The 19,859-nt window shown below is 37.1% G+C and overlaps 1 protein-coding gene across 2 annotated transcripts in view; it reads left to right on the top strand.

The window, feature by feature from the left end:
• DEG7 (DegP protease 7) overlaps window positions 1–19,859 on the top strand; it is a 55,951-nt gene that overhangs the window by 15,333 nt on the left and 20,759 nt on the right. For both annotated transcript variants that reach the window (XM_039046278.2, XM_090315874.1), the window contains exons 8-13: window positions 8,440–8,505; window positions 8,600–8,656; window positions 8,957–9,022; window positions 11,465–11,572; window positions 12,252–12,332; window positions 13,033–13,082. In XM_039046278.2, coding sequence (XP_038902206.2) covers window positions 8,440–8,505; window positions 8,600–8,656; window positions 8,957–9,022; window positions 11,465–11,572; window positions 12,252–12,332; window positions 13,033–13,082 — 428 coding nt within the window. The remainder of the gene's footprint in view (window positions 1–8,439; window positions 8,506–8,599; window positions 8,657–8,956; window positions 9,023–11,464; window positions 11,573–12,251; window positions 12,333–13,032; window positions 13,083–19,859) is intronic.

The raw sequence follows: 19,859 nt of genomic DNA, 5'->3' as shown, positions 1-19,859 counted from the left end.
ATTCATTGCACGAAGGAAGGAAAGCCAAACTTGTTATAGAAACACGCAAGGAAGACGACGATGAAAGATTTGCAAACAAAGGTTTTTTCTTCATCAATCAGGCCCAACCCATCTATTTTAAAGAAGTGACCTGAGGATATTGGGCTACACTAGTTTATCAATTTAGCTTTGTATTTTTCAAGGAAGAGGATATTTCTAGGTTCTTCTACGCCAATTTTTAACATCTTTGGAGGTATCACTAATTTGGAAGCTTTGACATGTTCATGATCTTAAGGAAATTTTCCGTGAGTATTTTGTAATCATTGAAAGAAGTATTCTTGCAACAATGACTCGCCCACTATTTTTATTCAATTTTTTTTTTTAAACTCGAGGAGAGGGATAGAATATGATGTAATAGAAATTGAGGTAATTTAGTGAGTTTAGAATTAGTTACCCTATCTCACACTTCATTCTCTATAAATAGAGAACCCCTCTCTTGTATTCATTAGATTTGAATCATTTGAATAAAACTCTCATTTACGCTACATCAGTTATGCTCAAGTTACAAAAATAGATACAAGAGCACTAAAACCTAAGGATTAGTGAGTGCACCCGGACATCTTAACTAGCTTGACACCCCCTTAGCACTCCCATCATTTCCAAAACAATAAAACAGAACAGCCTATGGACCAAATAACCAATCCATCATAACAAAAATACACCCCTAATACAATAAATAACAACTATTACAAAATGAACTCCAATACAAGAGAACGCAAAACAAACAAATAAACGTTGCCAGCACTATTCAGCATAGTTACATTAAGAAAATAAGTGTTGCAAATCCTTCTTTATCGGCCAAACATAGTGAGCAAATACTTGGAGACAAACAATGCAATGGCAGTTTCCTTTGTATGACAGAAGAGCAATTTAAATACCCAAATAACATAATCAAACCATAATATTCACCCAACGAGGGCTCTTAGATTTCCACAACGCATTTTTCCAAATGCTTGTCTAAAGGGAAAACCAATGATAAATATGTAACTAGGGATTTAACTAAGAATACACCACATTAGCTTCTAATGACCAAATTCTCTTGTCAGGACAAACCATCACCCTTCTTTTGGAAATTAGACTTAAGAGATTCTGGAAAGCAATTATTTCTTCCTCCTTTAAAAGTCTTCGAAAGAAGATGGACCATGAGGAGGAGGTGTCCCAATGATCCAAAACCGATCCATTTCGGTTGAGAGCAATTCTGAATAAACTAGGAAAACAAACCTTCAAAGACGTTTTATCAATCCAAGGGTCAAGCCAAAAGGCAATTTTGCTCCCATTTCCAAGCTGAAAAAGAACCCGTGCTTCCACGTTTAGCCAAGATCTTAAAATGCTGATCCAAGGGTTGTGTAGGCTTGGACTAACCTTTCCAGTCGTGTGCCAATTGAACAAGCTTCTCCCATGAATACTCTTTACTACTTGGCACCAAAGGGAGTTTTCTTCATCGATAAATTGCCATCCACACTTGGCTAATAAAGCCAGATTATGTGCTCTCAAACCTCCAAGTCCGAGCCCTCCATCTTCTTGTCCTTGTGTGACAAGCTCCCATTTTACGAGATGATTTAATTTGCCACCTTTATGCCCCTCCCAGAAAAAAATTTCTCATAATTCTTTTCAAGATTGCAAGCACCTTTTCGGGCATTAGGAAAGAAGACATATAGTAAGTAGGGAGATTAGGAAGTACTAACTTACAAAGAGTGGCTCTCCATTCTCTGGATACATTGTATCCTCTTCATTTGTCTAATTTTCATTTATTGTCTCTTTATGTTTCATTGGAAGTTGAGCATTACACTTTTTTCATTATATCAATGAAAAATTTGTTTCCTTTTAAAAAAAGAAAGTGGAGAACCCTTCATGTTCTTGTCCATGTCTGTTCAAGTTCTTCATTTAGAGCTCCCTATTGCTTTTTTTTGTTTGTTTGTTTTTTTTAACAACATAAGGGTAGGGGATGGGAGAGCCCCCTTCCAAGGAGATAATTACAAAGTGCATGCCAATCCAAAAGTATCAATGAAGGGGGGATATTACAAAAGAATTTGCTAAGCTATGGCACCACCAAGAAATATTTAATCAAAACTCAAAAATAGAGAACTATTCTTCAAAGATTCCCTTATTTCTCTCCAACCGCAAGCTCCACAACAGATGTTTCTAGCTTTGTCACCCAGCTGCCATCCTCTCAAGGATTCTAACATCCTTTATTTTTTTTTTATGAGAATAAACAGCTTTCATTGAGAAAAAAATGAAAGAATACAAGGGTATACAAAAAATCAAGCCCTATGAAGAGGGGACACCCTTACAGACAGGGGTCCCAATTCGAAATCATGCCTATAGAATAGTTACAAAAAGTCTTCGAAATCGAAGCCCAAAAGGAAACATGAAAATGAACAAGAGACCAAAGATCCCTAAATTCCCTCTCCACACCCCTAAACACTCTCCTTTTACGCACCCTCCATAACACCTAAACAATAGCAAACATGCTAGCACTCCAAAGAAAACGGCCTTTCTCCCCATAACGCAGATTAAGGAGGAACTCCTCAAATGAAGCATTGATGTCTCTACAATGAACACTCAACATATCGAACGTTTGAAGACAAGAATCCCAAACGTTGCTCGCATAACCTGCACCGCCAAAGAATATGATCCAGTTCCTCCTCTGCTTTCCGACAAAGGATACAGCAGAAAGGCCCAACAAGTGAGGGCAATTTCCTAGCAAGCCTATCCAAGGTATTGGCACGATTGTGAAGAACCTGCCAGGAAAAACACCTCATCTTTAGGGATCTTAATCCTCCAAAGCACTGAAAAGATCGACTCACCTGAGGGGGGCGGGCTAACCAAACTCTGAAAGAAAGACTTATAAGTGAAGCCCTCCAAAGGACCGGGGTTCCAAATTCTCACATCTCTTCTACCCAAACAAAAGGGGTGGTTCTCAATTAAATAAAGAAAAGCAACCACGTCTATCGTTTCCCTATCGGAAAGAGAGCGATAAAAACCAAAAGAAAAGGAACAAGACCTCCTCGACCATACTAAAAAATGGGCTATGAAATGGTTTTTGAGGGAAGACAAGTGGTACAACTGAGGGAACGAAACCACAGAGAGGTTTCTCTCCCACCCAAAGGTCTTCCCAAAAGTAGCTGTCTCTCCCCTTCTCCACCACGCAACGGACCAAAGGAGAAAAAGAGGGAAGCTCTTTCAAAATCCCTTTCCAAACATTCCGGTTGGAACCTTTAACCTCTTTGGACAGCCAATCAAAAGGATGGGGGCCATGTTTACTCACAATGATCCTACGCCATAGAGAGTTAGGTTCAAAGGTGAAGCGCCATAACCATTTGGCTAAAGGAGTTTTGTCACGGATCCTTGAATTCCCAATTTCCAATCCCCCCTTAACGACCGACCTCTCAATGATCTCCCACCTTACCAAGTGGGAACCTTTACCTTTCCCTTCGTCAACCTCTTCCCACAGAAAGTCTCGCATTAATCTCTCTAAATCCTTACACACCTCACACGGGGCTTTGAAGAGGGAAAAGTAACAAACAGGAATACCACTCAAAACAGACTTTATTAGGGTGAGCTTTCTTGCTGCAGAGAAAATGCCTTTCTTCCAAGAGGTTAATCTCTTCCGAACTTTATCCACATTAGGGTCCCAAAAAATGACTTACTTCGGATTATTACCCAAAGGAAGACCAAGATAAGGGAGACACCAAAACGTCACACCCAATCCACTCCCCACCTTTTAGCTTATCCTCATCATAATTGACTCTTATAACACTACATTTTCCCCTATTGATCTTCAACCCCGACATTTCTTCGAAGAAGGCTAAAACATGATTCAGCATAAAGAACGATTCCTCCTTTCTAGAGAAAAAGAAGAGCATATCATCAACAAATTGCAGGTGAGAAAAGGGAATCTGATCCATCCTACCTTGAACGGCTCAATGACATTACCTTCCATACACTTACTCACGATCCTACTCAAAACATCCAGAGGAAGAGAAAGGGAGAGAGGGAATCTCCATGCCTAAGACCTCTCGTGGCCATAACTTTACCTCTGGGGCTTCCATTGATAAGGAAAGAGTAACTAAAATTCCTCAGACAACCCCACATCCATATTCACCACTTATAACCAAAACCCTTCCTCTCTATCACCTTATCCATAAACTTCCAATCCACATGGTCATAAGCTTTTCCAAAATAGATCTTGAAAAGCACACCTTCCTTCCTCCTAGCTCAATAATCCTCAATCGCCTCGTTAGCAATGAGGGTTTGATCCAAATTTTGTCTTTCGGCAACAAAAGTCCCTTGAGTGTCAGAATTCTTCGAAGGGAGCACCCTTTTCAGCCGATTAGCCTGAATCTTTGCAAGGATTTTGTAAACACTCGTAATGAGGCTAATAGATCTAAAATCCTTCACCCTAATTACGTTCTCCTTCACAAACAAACATTTCTGAAATGGCCTTGTTAAGAATGCCTTTTTCATAGGTCTAACATCCAATTATCCACCTGTTAGGAAGGCGAGTATGAAGATTAAAAGTGACTAACATCTTGTCCTAATTGCGTCTTGCAAAGGGACAATGCAAAAGGATGTGAGCTAAAGGCTTCTCATGACTCCAACATAACGGACAAATCGATGGCCAAGAGCAAGAGTTGGATATCTTCTTTGGAGCCTTTCATGAGTATCCAAGCTTCGATAAGCCACCAACCACAAGAAAATCTCACCTTCTTGGGGACTTTGAAACCCCAAATCAGGTTCAGTAAGGCACATTTGAGAGTGGTCTCACATTAATCAGGCTGGAGAAAATAGATTTGGTAGAAAAATGACCCAAGAAATCTAGATACCAACATAAATTATCTTCGTAGGAGCCCAAACAAAAACTTTCAAATTGAGTAGTCAAAAATGCCTCTTCTAATACTTAGGTTACAGGTTCCCTGATCGCTATCCCAAGCTCCCAGCAGTAAGCCACCATAGCACTCTGATTTTAAGAGAGATTAAAAATATCTAGGAACTCGTCTTTAAAAGGAGATGAGCCAAGCTACACATCATACCAGAGGTTGATACACTGCCCATTACCAACTACAAAACTAGTGAATTATCAAACAAAGTGGCTGTTTTAGCGAAGTCAAACCAAGGCTGATTGTTGGAGCTTCCCTTTGGGTAATAAAGCTTTCCACCCAAGTGGTTCTTCCCTATTGCCATTTTAGGCAGCCAACCTAAATCATCCACCTCATATGTGACAACAACATTTCTCCTTCAAAGAGCGTTCGATTCATGAGCAAACTTCCAAAGCCATTTGATGAGAAGAGCTCTATTTCTGTCTCAACGTTATTTTCCAGGGCCTTCATAACTGACAAGTAAAGTAGTCTTCCACTTGAGTAAATTACTACTACCATTTCGGTAGTGTCCACTCCAAATGTCTTCCACTGAAGGCTCAACTGACTGCAAGCATTGGTCTAGATCTTGGGCTTTGGTGGAGGCTTCTGCAATCCATGGATGGCTTTTGTCAAGCTCACAAATGTCTTTTATCTAATATCAAGAACTCGGATAGGGTGTGTTAACACCATTTGATGTAATGAAATTAAAATATATTAATCAACTGAAATCTGCATGTTTAGAAGAGAGAGCTGCCCGGTCCTCATTGCCAATGAAGCCTTAGAGGACTATTGAGCAAAGAAGAAGGGTTGGATCTTAAAGCTGGATTTAGAAAAGGCATTTGCCCATGTGGATTGGTCATTTCGTGAAAAAATCCTTAATTAATGGAATTTCATGCAAAATGGGTTGAATGGATCATGGGTTGCATAAATAACCCAAAGTTCTCGGTCTTTATTAATGGAAGACCAGGAGGCCGCATTCTTGCCACAAGGGGACTTCGCCAAGGGGACCCCTTATCACCCTTCTTATTCCTCATAGTAAGTGAAGTTCTCAGTGCTTTTATTGATTGAATACATTGATAGTGGTTTGCTCGAAGGCTTTTTTGGTAGGAAAAGACAAGGTTCATTTGTCAACTTTTCAATTTGTGGATGACAGTATTATTTTGCAAATGCAATGAAAATATGTTGGACAAACTTATTCAAGTAATTGGTTTCTTTGAATGGTGTCCGGGGCAAAGGTAAATTGGGATAAATCTGCTTTGTATGGAGTCAACATTGATTAAGATTCACTGATTTCAACTTCCACAAGACTCAATTGCAAAGCTGGAAAATTACCTTTTACTTAGGCTTATGGTGGCTATCCGAAACAGAAGTCTTTTTGGCAGCCAATTGAGGACAAAATCCATCTGAAGCTTGATCGTTGGAAGAGATACAACCTATCTAGATGGGGAAGATTAACCTTATGTAATGCTGTCTTGGCAAATTTGCCAACCTATTACTTGTCCATTTTACAGATGCCTTGCTCCATAATTTCTGAAATAGAGAGGATAATGGACGACTTTTTCTGGGAAGGCCAGAAGGGTAGCAAAATAATCATTTGGTTAAATGGGAGAAAGTCTCTACAGCCTTGCATGAAGGTGGCCTCGGAATTGGTAACCTGCAGAATAGGAATTTAGCATTATTATTCAAATGGAATTGGCGCTTTCTAAAAGAACATGACTCATTATGGTGTAAAGAGTATTCATGGAGTAGACCCTCATTTTTGGCATACCTCGGGGAAACATAAGGAGCCCTTGGATTAGCATATCCAAGACATGGATCAAGTTTGAACCCCTTGCAACTTTCAAATTGGGAAATGGAACCAACATTTATTTTTGGCTTGACCCATGGTGCTCCAACATTTCTTTCAAATAAAGCTTCCCTCATCTCTACTGTGTTGCTACAGTGCCTAAAGGTAACATTAGCGAACATTGGGACCCGGAATTTTGTTATTGGAATTTGTTATTTCGAAGGCCTCTAAAGGATGAGGAATTCTCAGAATTCCGCAATTACTGGGCTGTCTTGAAGGCAAAAAACCAACCCAAAGGGCTCATGCAAGGGTCCGGTCATTGAATTTGTCTGGAGGATTTTCAGTGAAGTCCTTATCAGAGCACTTGAACTCATCTTTCCCTTTGGAAAAAGAGCTTTTCTAGGCCCGCTGGAAGTCCAAAAGCCCGAGGAAAATCAACATTCTCGTTTGGGTTTTAATTTTTGGATCTCTTAATTGCTCTGAAGTGTTGCAACATAAACTTTAATCTCATTATCTTTCACCCACCATCTGCCATTTATGCCTAGCAAGTAGTGAAGACTTACAACATGTGTTCTTTGATTGTCCTTATTCCAGAAAATGCTAGGAGAATCTCTTTTCTTATTTCAATCTACATTGGGTCTTTGGACAGAACATTCGCAGCAATGTTTCCCATATTTTGATTGGACCGATTTTGTCTTCTAAGACACAAATTCTTTGGTCCAATGTGGTTAAAGCATTAATTTCAGAATTATGGTTTGAACGAAACCAAAGAGTATTCCACAAGAAGGCTACCGAATGGTTAGACATATTTGGTTCAACCCGCCTATTAGCTTCCTCTTGGTGCTTTCAGTCCAATTTTTTTGTTGATTATTCTATCCAGGACATTGCCTCAACTGGAATGCTTTTATATCTTCTTTGTAACTAATTAGCAGTCTTTGATTATTGTTTGATAGTTTCATCTTGTAAATGGATATGATGAGGGTGCTATAGGAGTGTCAATCTAGTTGAGATGTCCTGGTGCACCTACTGATCCATAGAGCTCTGGATTATTATGATTATTATCTTGTATCGTTATATCTTGAGCTTTGTGCTTTGAGCAGTAGTCTCCTTTCATTATATCAATGAAAAGCTTGTTACCGTTTCCGAAAAAGAAAAAAAAGAAAAGAGAGCTAATATTTATACCAGTATAGGCAAACTAACAGCTAATTGACTATCTAACTAAAAACCCTCCAGTGGCTAGATAAGCCTTTAGCGGCTAAATATCCACCTACTAGCTTTAAGTGCTAGTTTGTATCAATTAAAGCGAAATGCCCAATAAATGCCTGCACCAGATGTATCCTTGAAAGAATAGATACAAATCCTTTGACTGAGGATTCAATTCAAGATCAGCAAAATTGTTTTTTGATGTCTACCCAGAGAACATCGGAAGTTGTTTTTTGCTTGGTGTGGTTGGTGAGAAGAATGAGTTAAATCATACTCCCAGTAGATAATTCATGTATCTGGAATCCTTCTCCAAGAATGGGCCATACCTGATTTTAATCAAAATATGCAACGACTTCTTTTAAGTATTGTCTGCTTTGGCTATGATTTTATTGTGGGGTGAATAACTTGACTCACTGGAATTTTTGTGCGACTTTATTATGTTAATAGCTTTTATGCAGGTGAGAGGCATTACTTTTACATTAAGTTCACAAATTCACATTTTGAAATCATCATCATCATCATCTTCTTCTTGTTTTCCATTTTTGAATATAGGCAACCTTTCTACACAAAGGATTTGATGAGATACGCAGGCTTGGCCTCCGAAGTGAAACTGAGCAGGTTTAATTCATGCTCAAACCACTCTCTTTCTTTTCCAGAATTATTTTCAAAACAAATTAAAGCTTTTCCATTGTTTGTACGACTCTTTGTTTAGATGGTTCGCCTGGCTTCTCCACCTAGTGAAACTGGAATGCTAGTTGTAGACTCCGTGGTAATAATATTTATTTTGTTTTGTAATTTCAAGTTACAATTAGACTTTATATTATAATGATATTTGAATTAATTTGGGGGGTTTTAGTTTCCCCCCTAGCTGGTTTCTTTTGATACCCTTTTTTCACTCCGAAAGGGAGAGTAATATGTTGCTTTTCATAAACCAAGGGAACTTTTGTTTCTTAGTAGAAAAGAGAAAAGGGAAGAGAGCTCCCTTGTGTATTCATTCTTTAGTGAATAGTTTTTCTTTCAAAAGAATAGGCTTTATATTAACCTACCATTTATTTTGTCAATGTTGCAGGTACCTGGTGGCCCTGCCCATAAACTTTTGGAGCCAGGTGATGTGCTTGTTCGCATGAATGGAGAAGTAAGGAGAATCTTTAATCTGGAATTATTCATTCCTTTGTTCTATACCTATGTTGTTTCTTAGTTTTAACGACAATTTCAGTGGTTTAGCTTTTTTGTTGACATTTTGTATGTGGTGAGGACAAGAATGTGACTACGTTGGTTTCATTTTCTTCAACCATCATGACCAGGAAAATGAGAAATATTAATCCTATCATGAGATGGGATGTAATTTCAGTAAATTGTGATTCTCCACAACCCATAAAGTTGAGACCCAACCCATCCTATAAGTTTCTGCAAAAGGTCCCTGGAAAGATATTTTTATCTTTCCATACATTGACGCTAGTTTTCAACATACCACCTATAAAGTGGGGAATGGATGCAACACTTTTGTGAATGTACTTTGGCTAAAAAATAGTTCTTTTGCTCATAGTTACAACAAACAAAAGACGCACAAAATTAATCACAAAAGAGATGACAAAAACAACACATGGGGAGGGAGATGAGAAGTCCCCTCTCAAAGAAAAACTAATGAGCACTACCTTTCAATCTTGAAGGATTGCAGCTTGGTTATAGTTTCAAAAAAATTCCTCGTGTCTAAGGCATAATAATATATTTTTTTGTTTTTTTCCTAAAAAATTTATAAACAACAACTTTCATTAAGAAAAATGAAGGAAAATTGTCAGAAATAGCCTGCTCAAGTTTTTATCTTTCAAAACTAGCACATTTTTTTGAAAACTCGTTACAATAGTTTTTCTCAGTCCATCTCGCCCGAGATTGACCACCGAGATTTATATAAAATTTTAACTTTTTCTAACTTATCAATTGTTTTGGGCCTTCTCAGTGAAATCTCGGGTAGTTAATATCGAGATTCTATCAATTTTTCTAAATATTTGTAAAGACAAATTTTGTATCAAATTTTTCAGCCCAAAGATCAAATTTTGCTAAAAAATAAGTAAGATTTGGAGGTGTTAAAGAATCTCGGTATATCTTGGCCAAAATTAATACTGAGATTCTATATATTTGGGCTTTCTCGGTGAAATCTTGAATAGATTAACACTGAAATTCTTTATATTTTCCCAAATCTTAATTTTTTATTTGCAAAATTTGATTTTTTTTACAAAAATTAAAAATTACACTGCACTTGAGCTCCATCTGAAAAATCATAATGGGTCATTTGGAATCAATGAAAAGTTTTGTTTCCTTCCAAAAGAAATATTAGAAATTCATAAAATTATGGAAACATAAATTAGGGTAAAGATTTGAAAACTTATATAAAAATTTGATATAAGATTTGGTAAAAATAATGGAATTTGGAGAAAATTTGAAAAGATATGAAATTTGGTATAAGATTTGGAAAGGTTATATAATATTTGGAAAAATTAGTACAATCTCGGTGTTAATACTACCCGAGATTTCACTGAGAAGGCCTAAAACAAGCAATAAGTTAGAATAAGTTAATTTTTAACTAAATCTTGGTGGTCGATCCATACCAAGATGCACCAAGAAAAACTAGTTTAACAAATTTTCAAAAACGTGCTAGTTTTGGAAAGTGAAAAACTTGATAGTGTTATTTCTGTCAATTTCTTAAAATGAAACTATACACGAGTATACAAAAACCAAGCCCACAAAAAGGGAGCTCTCTCTATAAGGAGTTCCAAACTATGTAACAAAATGCCTATAAGATAATTACAAAATTCCTTCAAAATCGAAGCCCAAAGAAAACATGAAAACAAATGAATGACCAAATTTCCCTATCCACCCCCATAAACACTCTCCTATTTTGTTCATCCCACAAAACCCATAAGATCGTGCCCACCCCTGCACACCATAAAAAACTGCTGTTCCTCCCAAAAGGTGGATTGATGAGGAGCTCTTCGATCATAGCAGTGATGTCTCTATGGCGAGTGATCAACAAACCAAACGTCTAGAAGAAAGAATCCCAAACACGAATCGCGTACTCACATCCCAAAAGAATATGGTCCAAGTCTTTAGAGATTCGATTCCTTTCCATCCATAAGCTAGAGCAGAGATCTTTAACTCATGTGCTTGACATAAAAAGCGAATTGAGGGCTGCAACCAAGAAGTAGCTAGCTTTTACTTTTCATTTATATAATGAAAATCTAGAGCACCGATGGAGAAGACTAACATAGAAATCCCTTTGAATCCTCACGAACCAAAAATCTTAAAAGGAGTCTCTGAAGACTTGCAGATGAAAAAAGATTCAATCAATGCTTTTCTATATTTGCTTATCTTGAAGAGGATCTTAAAGTTTCTTTCTTTAAACTCACTCCAGATTAATTGTCTTTTGTCCTCATTTGGTTATTTTGTCATTTGTTTGTTTTGGATCTCAGCTGTGTTTTATTATTCATATTATTTCTGTTTTAGTTTGGCTAGATACCTTATTCAGTTTGCCCATATAAATTATCTTTTATAATGATTTTCTCATTGAAAAATGGTACAGGTAATTACTCAGTTTCTGAAAATGGAGACTCTACTCGATGACAGTGTGAAACAGACAATTGATTTGCAAGTTGAAAGGGGTGGGACGTCATTCACAGTACACTTAGTGGTGAGATTTTATCATTTCACAATGTGGAAATCCTTGTCTAATTTTGTAGGTGTTATTTGCCAAACATCTTTGTTCATGAAGCATATCACTTGGGAAATTGAAAAAAGAACAAAATCTAAGGGTAAAGAAAAAATCAGGGGAGTTATACTGTTGGGCTAGAATGAGATATCTGATTATGGTTTGTTTTGGATATGATGAGAGTGTTAAGAGTAAGGGGGTGTCAACATAGTTGAGATGTCCGGGTGTTGGGTGATTTCATTATTTCAATAAAGAGGCTTGTTTTCTTTTCAAAAAAAAAAAAAAAAAAGATTAGAAGGCTGTTTGTATGTAGTTTCTTTTGGGTGGGGGCTCTCTCATCCTTTGCTTTTTTTGAATATATTCTGTCTCTTATAAATTAAAAGAGTAGTTTTTTAAACAAAAAACCTGATGTAATATCACTCGGTCTGCTTGCTTCTTGTTTGGTAGATGAATTAAAGATAGCAAACATTATATGTAAAAAATTGGTTGAAAACCCGTTCCATGGAAGTGTGCAATGGATGTGGAAAAGAAAATTAACCGAATAGCATGACTGTTTTATTTGTGAATCTTCACCTTTGCATACTTCATCCATTTGTGTTTTATGGGATTATGTTATTAATATATTTCCACCTTGTCTTCTCTCTTATGATGTGAACTTCAGGTACAGGATCTGCATTCCATAACTCCGGACTACTTTTTAGAAGTTGGTGGTGCGGTGATACATCCTCTTTCATACCAGCAGGTAGGTGGAAACTGCAGTTTTTGTAAGTTGCAAAAAGTGTCTGTTCACGTTCTAATGTTGGTCGTTCATTGATCCTCTGGACCATTTGCAGTTTTAGCATTATATACTTGCATGGTCAGTATATTTAAGCTCATGTTTGCTTCATAATTTTGTTGCTTGTAAGAGTTTTGGCTTGGTGATTGTTCTCATACTTAAAATGGGAGCTTTATCGTGTTCTATTTTTATTTTAATCAAATTTTTGCTAAGTAAACTTCTGCAGGCACTTATCCTGTGCTAAATCCATGTTTAGCTAGCTTCATAGGTCACTCTTTACCGTTTTTAATTATCTCTATTTTCCCCCTTGGTGTATAGCGTTTAATGGTTATGCCTCTTGAATAGCACCATAACTTAGTCTTTAAACACAAGCATCGTCAACGATTTAATTGTTTTGGGGCAAGCTCATTTTGAAGGTCTTTCTTTGATGTTCCTATAGAAGCCTTTTGGAGGGTTTCCTCTTCATGATATTAATTTGAATTGGGCTGCCTTTATTTCTTTGTAATTTATTTTTCTTATTTATCGTTTATTGTTTGTATTTTCTCTACCATTCTCTCTCTCTCTCTCTCTCCCCTTTTATAGAGCTTGTAATCTTTTGAATATTAGTCTCTTTTAATTTCTTTAAAGAAACTGCACCATAACTTAGTTTAGTTTTTCATCAATGCAGGCCAGAAACTTTCGTTTTAAATGCGGTCTTGTCTATGTTACGGAACCAGGGTATGTTTATAGTGATCTAGTTATTGGTTATGATATTTTTAATAGAATGCTTTCTCATAGCCATGTACAGTTTAGATTATTATTATTAGTAGTTTATCCTGGACATCTTCATGACCATACTACATTTCTTTCAGTTATCAATATTTAGGTTCTACTAGGCTTGGAATATGGAGGTTTTTAGGGACATTAGAGTTAAGCATTTGGACAATGTGGCCTTCCAGAGGGAGTTTACCTGAGGCGAGGAAGGAGGAGCAACTAGAGTTAAAGGCTGAATTTGTAGAGATAGTCATAAAGGAAAATGTCAGTTGGAGGCAAGAAGCGAAGAAGTGGCTAGAGAGGATGGCTATAACTCAACCTATTTGAATAGAATCGCTAGCAGAAGAAGAAACAAGAACTTCATCGACTCCACTAAGAAGAAAATCGAGGGCAATTAGAGGACCAAGAAATTGAGGTCGAGGTTCTTCATTACTTCTCCTCTCTGTTTGGTTTTCTAGTTGGACCTCATCTGTTCGTGGAAGGATGGATTGGTGTCCTATTTCCCTTGAGGACTGTGAACCATGCTGGAGGTGTCTTTTTCCATGAAATTAAAAGGGGTGCATTTTTTTTTTCTCTTTTTTGGAAAAAGGAAACAAGCCTTTTCATTAAGATAATGAAATGAGACAATACAGAGTGAATAGTACAATGAAGAAACAAACATAAGGATCAACAAGTGCACACGGACATATCAACTAGGTTGACATTTCTGTAGCACTCTCATCATCTCCAATATTATAAAGAACTAAACAAGAGCAAGGTTCCCTAAACCACTAGGACTCGATACAAAACCAAACTCAAATAGTACAATAGCTTGAACCTACTACAAAGATAGAATTACACATTACAACCAACAAATGCTCTAAACAAATAAATAAGATTAAGTTAGAGGAAAGATGAAGTAGGCTAATGTCCTGGATGGAGAAAACTTCAAAGACTTTTGATAGGGAGCACCACGATGAACCGTTTACCCGAGCTATCTCAACGGTTTGTCCAATGGGAAGCTTTGTCATGAAAAACTCTTTGGTTTTTTTCAAACCAAAGCTTTGTTAACAAGGCTTTTACTGCATTCACCCAAATCAACCTTGGTTTTTTTTTGAGCTTAGGACCGATCAGCAGCTGCTTAATATTATTAAGTACTGCAGATCTTTTGGTACATCATATTCATGCATCCACGCATGTTGGAAATAGTCGTTATAAAATTGATAGAACCTAAAATGGATGAAATTCCAGATAGATGAAGACTAGAAATTGCTAAATCAACTACTCCTTTAGAATGGCTGGTCAAGACCCACAGTTGCATTTGACCGAGTTGAATCAGGAAGACCTAACTCTCATTCAAGGTAGCGGACCATTGACGACACTTTGAGGTTCTCTATGAAATTATGCATGGAATGGAGCCACTACAAAGAAGTTTCGGGAGTTACGAAGGAAACCTCGAGCTCACATTGGTCATGGGTTGAGGACGGGAATTGAATTTGGTGGACTGTTAAAGTATTTCTATTGCTCGGTCATGTCATATAGGTCTGAGTCGAACATCCAATTGCTTCGATTTGAATTACCTGGTCCAGCTTTTGCCAGAGTCAGCTAAGCCATTACTTGTTGTAAATGTGATACATAGTGAAGGGGGATGGGGGTCAACCTCTTTCATGACCTGTGGCCTTTCTCATTTATTAGTGTATAAGGGTGTCACTTGGTTAGCTGAAGCCATTACCAAATGCCCAACTAAGGTTGAAGCAATCAAACAAATGGTGCCATCAATTTTCAGCATAGCCGCATGTGAAGAATAAATGTTGAAGGTCTTCTGAATCTGCCAAGCATAGAGGACAGACTTGCGGAGAAAGGCTATGAGTGGGTAATTTCATTTGCGTTACAGTTGCGCAAATGAGAAGCCCATTTAACATTATCCAAATTGTAATATTAATCCTTTGGGGGCTTTTAGTCTTCCAAATTGCAGCTTCCAAACATTTCCAAATGGGGGAGGTTGTGGAAAGGTGTGTGACAAGGGATTTTACCGTGAAATTCCCTAGCTCCCAACTCCATTTATCAGGAGTTGCCATGATTACTTTTCCTGCAACAAGGCCAATGAGAATTTGAAAATCAACTATCTCTTTCTCTAGTAATCTTCTAAACTAATCGATCAAGAGGCCAGTGAGGGATCTTAAAATTCATGGACTGCCCCATTTTGGATTCAAGAAGATTCTATATAGTCTTGGAAAAGAATCTTTTAAAGGAATTTTATCCACCCAAGGATCAAGCTAGAATGCAATTCTTCTTCCATTGCCAATTTTGAAAGCAGCCAAAGATTCCACTTTTAACCACATCCTTGATATACTGATCCAAGGACTACGAAGGCTGCAAGTGACTTTTCCATTGGTGTGCCACCCAAATGAGCTTTTGCCATGGATGCTTTTTACTACTCGACTCCATAAAGAATTCTCCTCGATAAATCTCCACCCCCACTTAGCTAGAAAGGCCACCAATACCGCGCCCACCATCTGCTTGTGTTCGGGTGATCGAATCCCATTTGACTAAGTGATTTAGTTTTCCCCTGAATGTCATAAGGTGGAATGACCTCCTCTAGAGAGGTTATATCTCTTCCATTTCTCCAATTTGCCTTGGATTTTTTCGATCACCGGTTGCCAAAAAGAAATTTGTTTGGGATAGCCACCTAAAGGTAGACCAAGATACATAAAAGGAAGGTGAGTAGCCTTGCAATTCAGCCTGGCTGCCTCTGCATACAGCTTGTTGTCATCATTATTAATCCCACATAATGCAAATCTTTTCCAATTGACCTTTTGTCCTGAGCACCATTCAAAGAATTCAATGGTTTTCCCTTAAGTTTTCTAGCATCACATCATCATTTTTACAAAATATCAAGGTGTCATCAGTGAATTGGAGGATAGAAACATATCCCCTCCAATACAACCGGGTTCTTAACAATAATCCGAGAGTGAGAGCAGTTCTTGCCATATAAACTTCCTTTCTCTATAATCAGTTGGTCCGTATACATTTGTGATCCAACAAGACTTACATATAGTCAAACATTTAACGGATAGAGAATAACCACCTTTCAACACCTGAAATTTTGCTTTCATTCCACAGTTAGAATTCCTCCAGATTTTTCAAATGCTTCAACAAAGGCCTATCCAATGTCTTTCGAGCTCCATAACTCTTTGATAAAGTTTGCATGTTTCTTGAATTAAGGCCAAATCCAGATTTATGTTCTTTAAACTTCTTCTCAAACCCAATCTTTTGGAGTCATCTTCTAAGCCTCTTGTATTCCACGAAAGTATCTTCATGCTTGAACAAAATGAGAATGGATCTCTGACATCGGATTTGAACCAAGGATTAAATCACAATCTTCAACCATTGATACCAGGTTTTGTGGAATTTCCTTCTTGTCAATAGGTTGAATAGATGAGACACCAGCACTGCCTATTAATAGACCTTCTCCTGATTGAAAAAGGGACTGAAGATCACTGCCATATCTACTAGAAGTCTCTTCTCCCTCTTGGAAGTCCTCTGCTTCTGATTTTTATAGTTCTTCACTGTTGGCACTGGCTATAGAGTCACAATCTGAATCTGTAGAAATTAGAAGAGAATAGTGTAATGTTATTCTTCTTACTTATGAATCAAATATAAGGTCGTCTTATATAGAAGAAAGACCATCTACCAATAAGGAAAAAATATTATAGAATATTACAGACATAAATGATGAATATACACATGATAACAATCCAATATTACAAGAGAAAAGAAAGGAAATCCAACACTCCCCCTCAAGCTGGTTTGTAGATGTCATCCATGGCTGGCTTGCTGAGAAGTTTATCAAATTCTTGTTTCGAAAGGCCTTTTGTTAGCATATCTGTTGTTTGTTCTGTCGTTGGAAGATAAGATATGCATATTACACCTGCATCAACCTTCTTCTTTTTGAAATGCTTGTCAACTTCAATGTGCTTTGTCTTATCATGTAGAACTGGATTATGAGTTATAGTGATGGCAGCCTTGTTATCACAATAAACTCGTATAGGTCTCTTTTGAGACACTTTCAACTCTTCGAGTATACTATTGATCCATATACCTTCACAAATTCCATGGGCTAAGGCTCTAAATTCCGTTTCAGCACTACTCCTGGCTACTACATTTTGTTTTTTTACTATTCCATGTAACTAAATTTCCTCCCACAAACAAACAATAGCCAGAAGTAGATCTTCTATCAGTAGTGCTTCTAGCCCAATCTGCATTAGTGTAACTTCAACTTGAAAATGATCATGTTTCTGGAATAATACACCTTTTCCTGGAGTTCCTTTCAAGAATCTTAGGATTTTGTACGTTGTTTCGAAATGAGTAGGTCCCGGTGAGTGCATAAATTGACTCACCATACTAACTGCAAATGTTATATTTGGATGTGTATGAGATAAGAAGATCAATCGACCTACAAGTCTTTGGTATTTGTCTTTGTCCTTTACTTCTTCCAAACTTGCAACTTGTAATTTCAGATTCGGTTCAATAGGAGTGTCTACTATCCGACAGCCAAGTAAACCTATCTCTCGAAGTAAGTCAATAATGTATTTCCCTTGATTAACAAAAATCCCTTTCTCAGATCTTGCAAACTCCAACTCTAAAAAATATTTTAAGGTTCCCAAGTCTTTGGTTTGAAACTCACTTGCAAGCTTGTTCTTAAGATCAATCAAACCTTCTGCATCATTTCCTGTGAGAATAATATCAACATAGACAATTAAAATAGCAATTTTATTACTTTTCGAGTGTTTATAGAAGATTGTATGGTCTGCTTGACTTTGTTGGTACCCATAACTAGTGACTACTTTTCCAAAGCGTTTGAACCAAGCTCTTGGAGACTATTTGAGACCATATAATGATTTCTTTAATTTGTAGACTTTGTTATTTCCAAATTCCATTTCAAATCCTAGTGGTAGACTCATAAACACTTCCTCTTCTAAATCACCATTGAGAAAAGCATTTTTAACATCTAATTGATGAAGAAGCCAATCTAAGTTAGCTGTAAAAAACGACAAGATTCTAATGGAGTGATCTTTGCAATGGGAGCAAAAGTCTCTTGATAATCAATTCCATAGGTTTGAGTAAAACCTTTAGCTACTAATCTGGCTTTGTACCTTTCAACACTGCCATTAGCATTACAATTTACCGTAAACACCCATTTGCACCCCACGGTCTTCTTATCCTCAGGTAAGTTTGTTATTTCCCAAGTACCACTTTGTCTTAGAGCATTCATCTCCTCCATAACTGCCACTTTTCAATTTGGATCATTTAAGGCTTCTTATATATTCCTTGGAACAAATAAGTTGTTTATCCTAGAATGAGACATTTCTATATTTTTCATTGCAGGACTTGGGACAGACATATCAAGATGACAAATACGAGGGTTTCCCAAAATGATCTTTTAAGTTTGACTTCACACCTGAATAGAATTTTGGATAAAATATGGTTGTTTTTCTAAAAATAGACATGTCCAAACTCACATAAAAAATTTTCTTTTGAGGGTCAAAACATTTGTAACCTTTTTTATTTGAAGCATAACCCAAAAAAAAATGCACTTCGTAGCTCTACAATCGAGTTTCGATAAAAAAAAGACTAGGCATGTGAACATATGCAGTGCAACAAAAAATCTTTATGGGTAAATCAGAAAAATGTGGATCATCAATAAAAGCAACAAACCACTTTTTACCACTATGAGTCAAAATTTTAGAAGGGCCCCAAATGTCACTATGAATGAGATAAAACAGTTTGGAAGCTTTGTGTGGTTTTGGGACAAATGTGGATTGATGACTTTTTGCAAAAATGCTACTTTCACAATGAAGGGAGGAATAATCCATATTTTTTTAACAAATTTGGGAACATGTGTTTAAGATAGTGAAATTTGGGATGTCCTAGTCTACGATGCCAAAGTATGATTTGTTCATGATCAGAAAGAGAATTAATACTACTAAGACCTTGAGTTATTTTATTACTAAAAAAACCTCGATCAAAGTAGTAGAGACCATCAAGCATCCTACCGCTCCCAATTTGCTGTCCCGACTCCTGATGCTAAAAGATACAATGAGAATCAAAGAAACTAACACGACAATTGGAATCTCGACAAAGTTTATTAACAAATAAAAGGTTACATGCTAGTTTAGGAACATGGAGAACGGACTGCAGAGAAAGAGTATCAGTCAATTTAATGGTTCCTTTTACCGCAATAGAAGAGAAACTGTCATCGACAATTTTAATTTTTTTATTTTCATGAGAAATAGAGTACGGATCAAAAAGGTGGGATGGACTAGTTATGTGATCAGTGGCTCCTGAATTAATGATCCAAGGAGATGAACTATTATTAGAAGAAGCTTGAGGATAGTTACCTACCTGTGCCAAGGAAACACAAAGATTACCGGATGAAAAATTGGTTTGCAACAGTGTCAGGAGTTGATGACTTTGTTCCATAATAAGGTAACTTAAGTCAACAACCAACAACGGCTTAATAAGAAAAAATAATAGGTGTGAAGATTCAGAGGGAAAAAAATTTGAACCAAACCAAAATTTAAATCAGATAAGCTAATGTAAACCAGCCATACTTGAATCAAACCAAGCCAATTATGAACCAAACCTGACCCACAAAACTTGATTTGAATATTATCACGTGAGCTGTAAATATTCTCACGAATTGATGAAGAGGGCCAGCGTGAAACACCCACGATGGGGTCAGAGAGCTATGGAAAGCTA

Source organism: Benincasa hispida, chromosome 1, assembly GCF_027475165.1.
Source record: "Benincasa hispida cultivar pf3 chromosome 1, pf3_genome.v1.1, whole genome shotgun sequence".
In the NCBI taxonomy this organism is placed as follows: Eukaryota; Viridiplantae; Streptophyta; class Magnoliopsida; order Cucurbitales; family Cucurbitaceae; genus Benincasa; species Benincasa hispida.
This window is presented reverse-complemented; position numbering and strand designations above follow the sequence as displayed.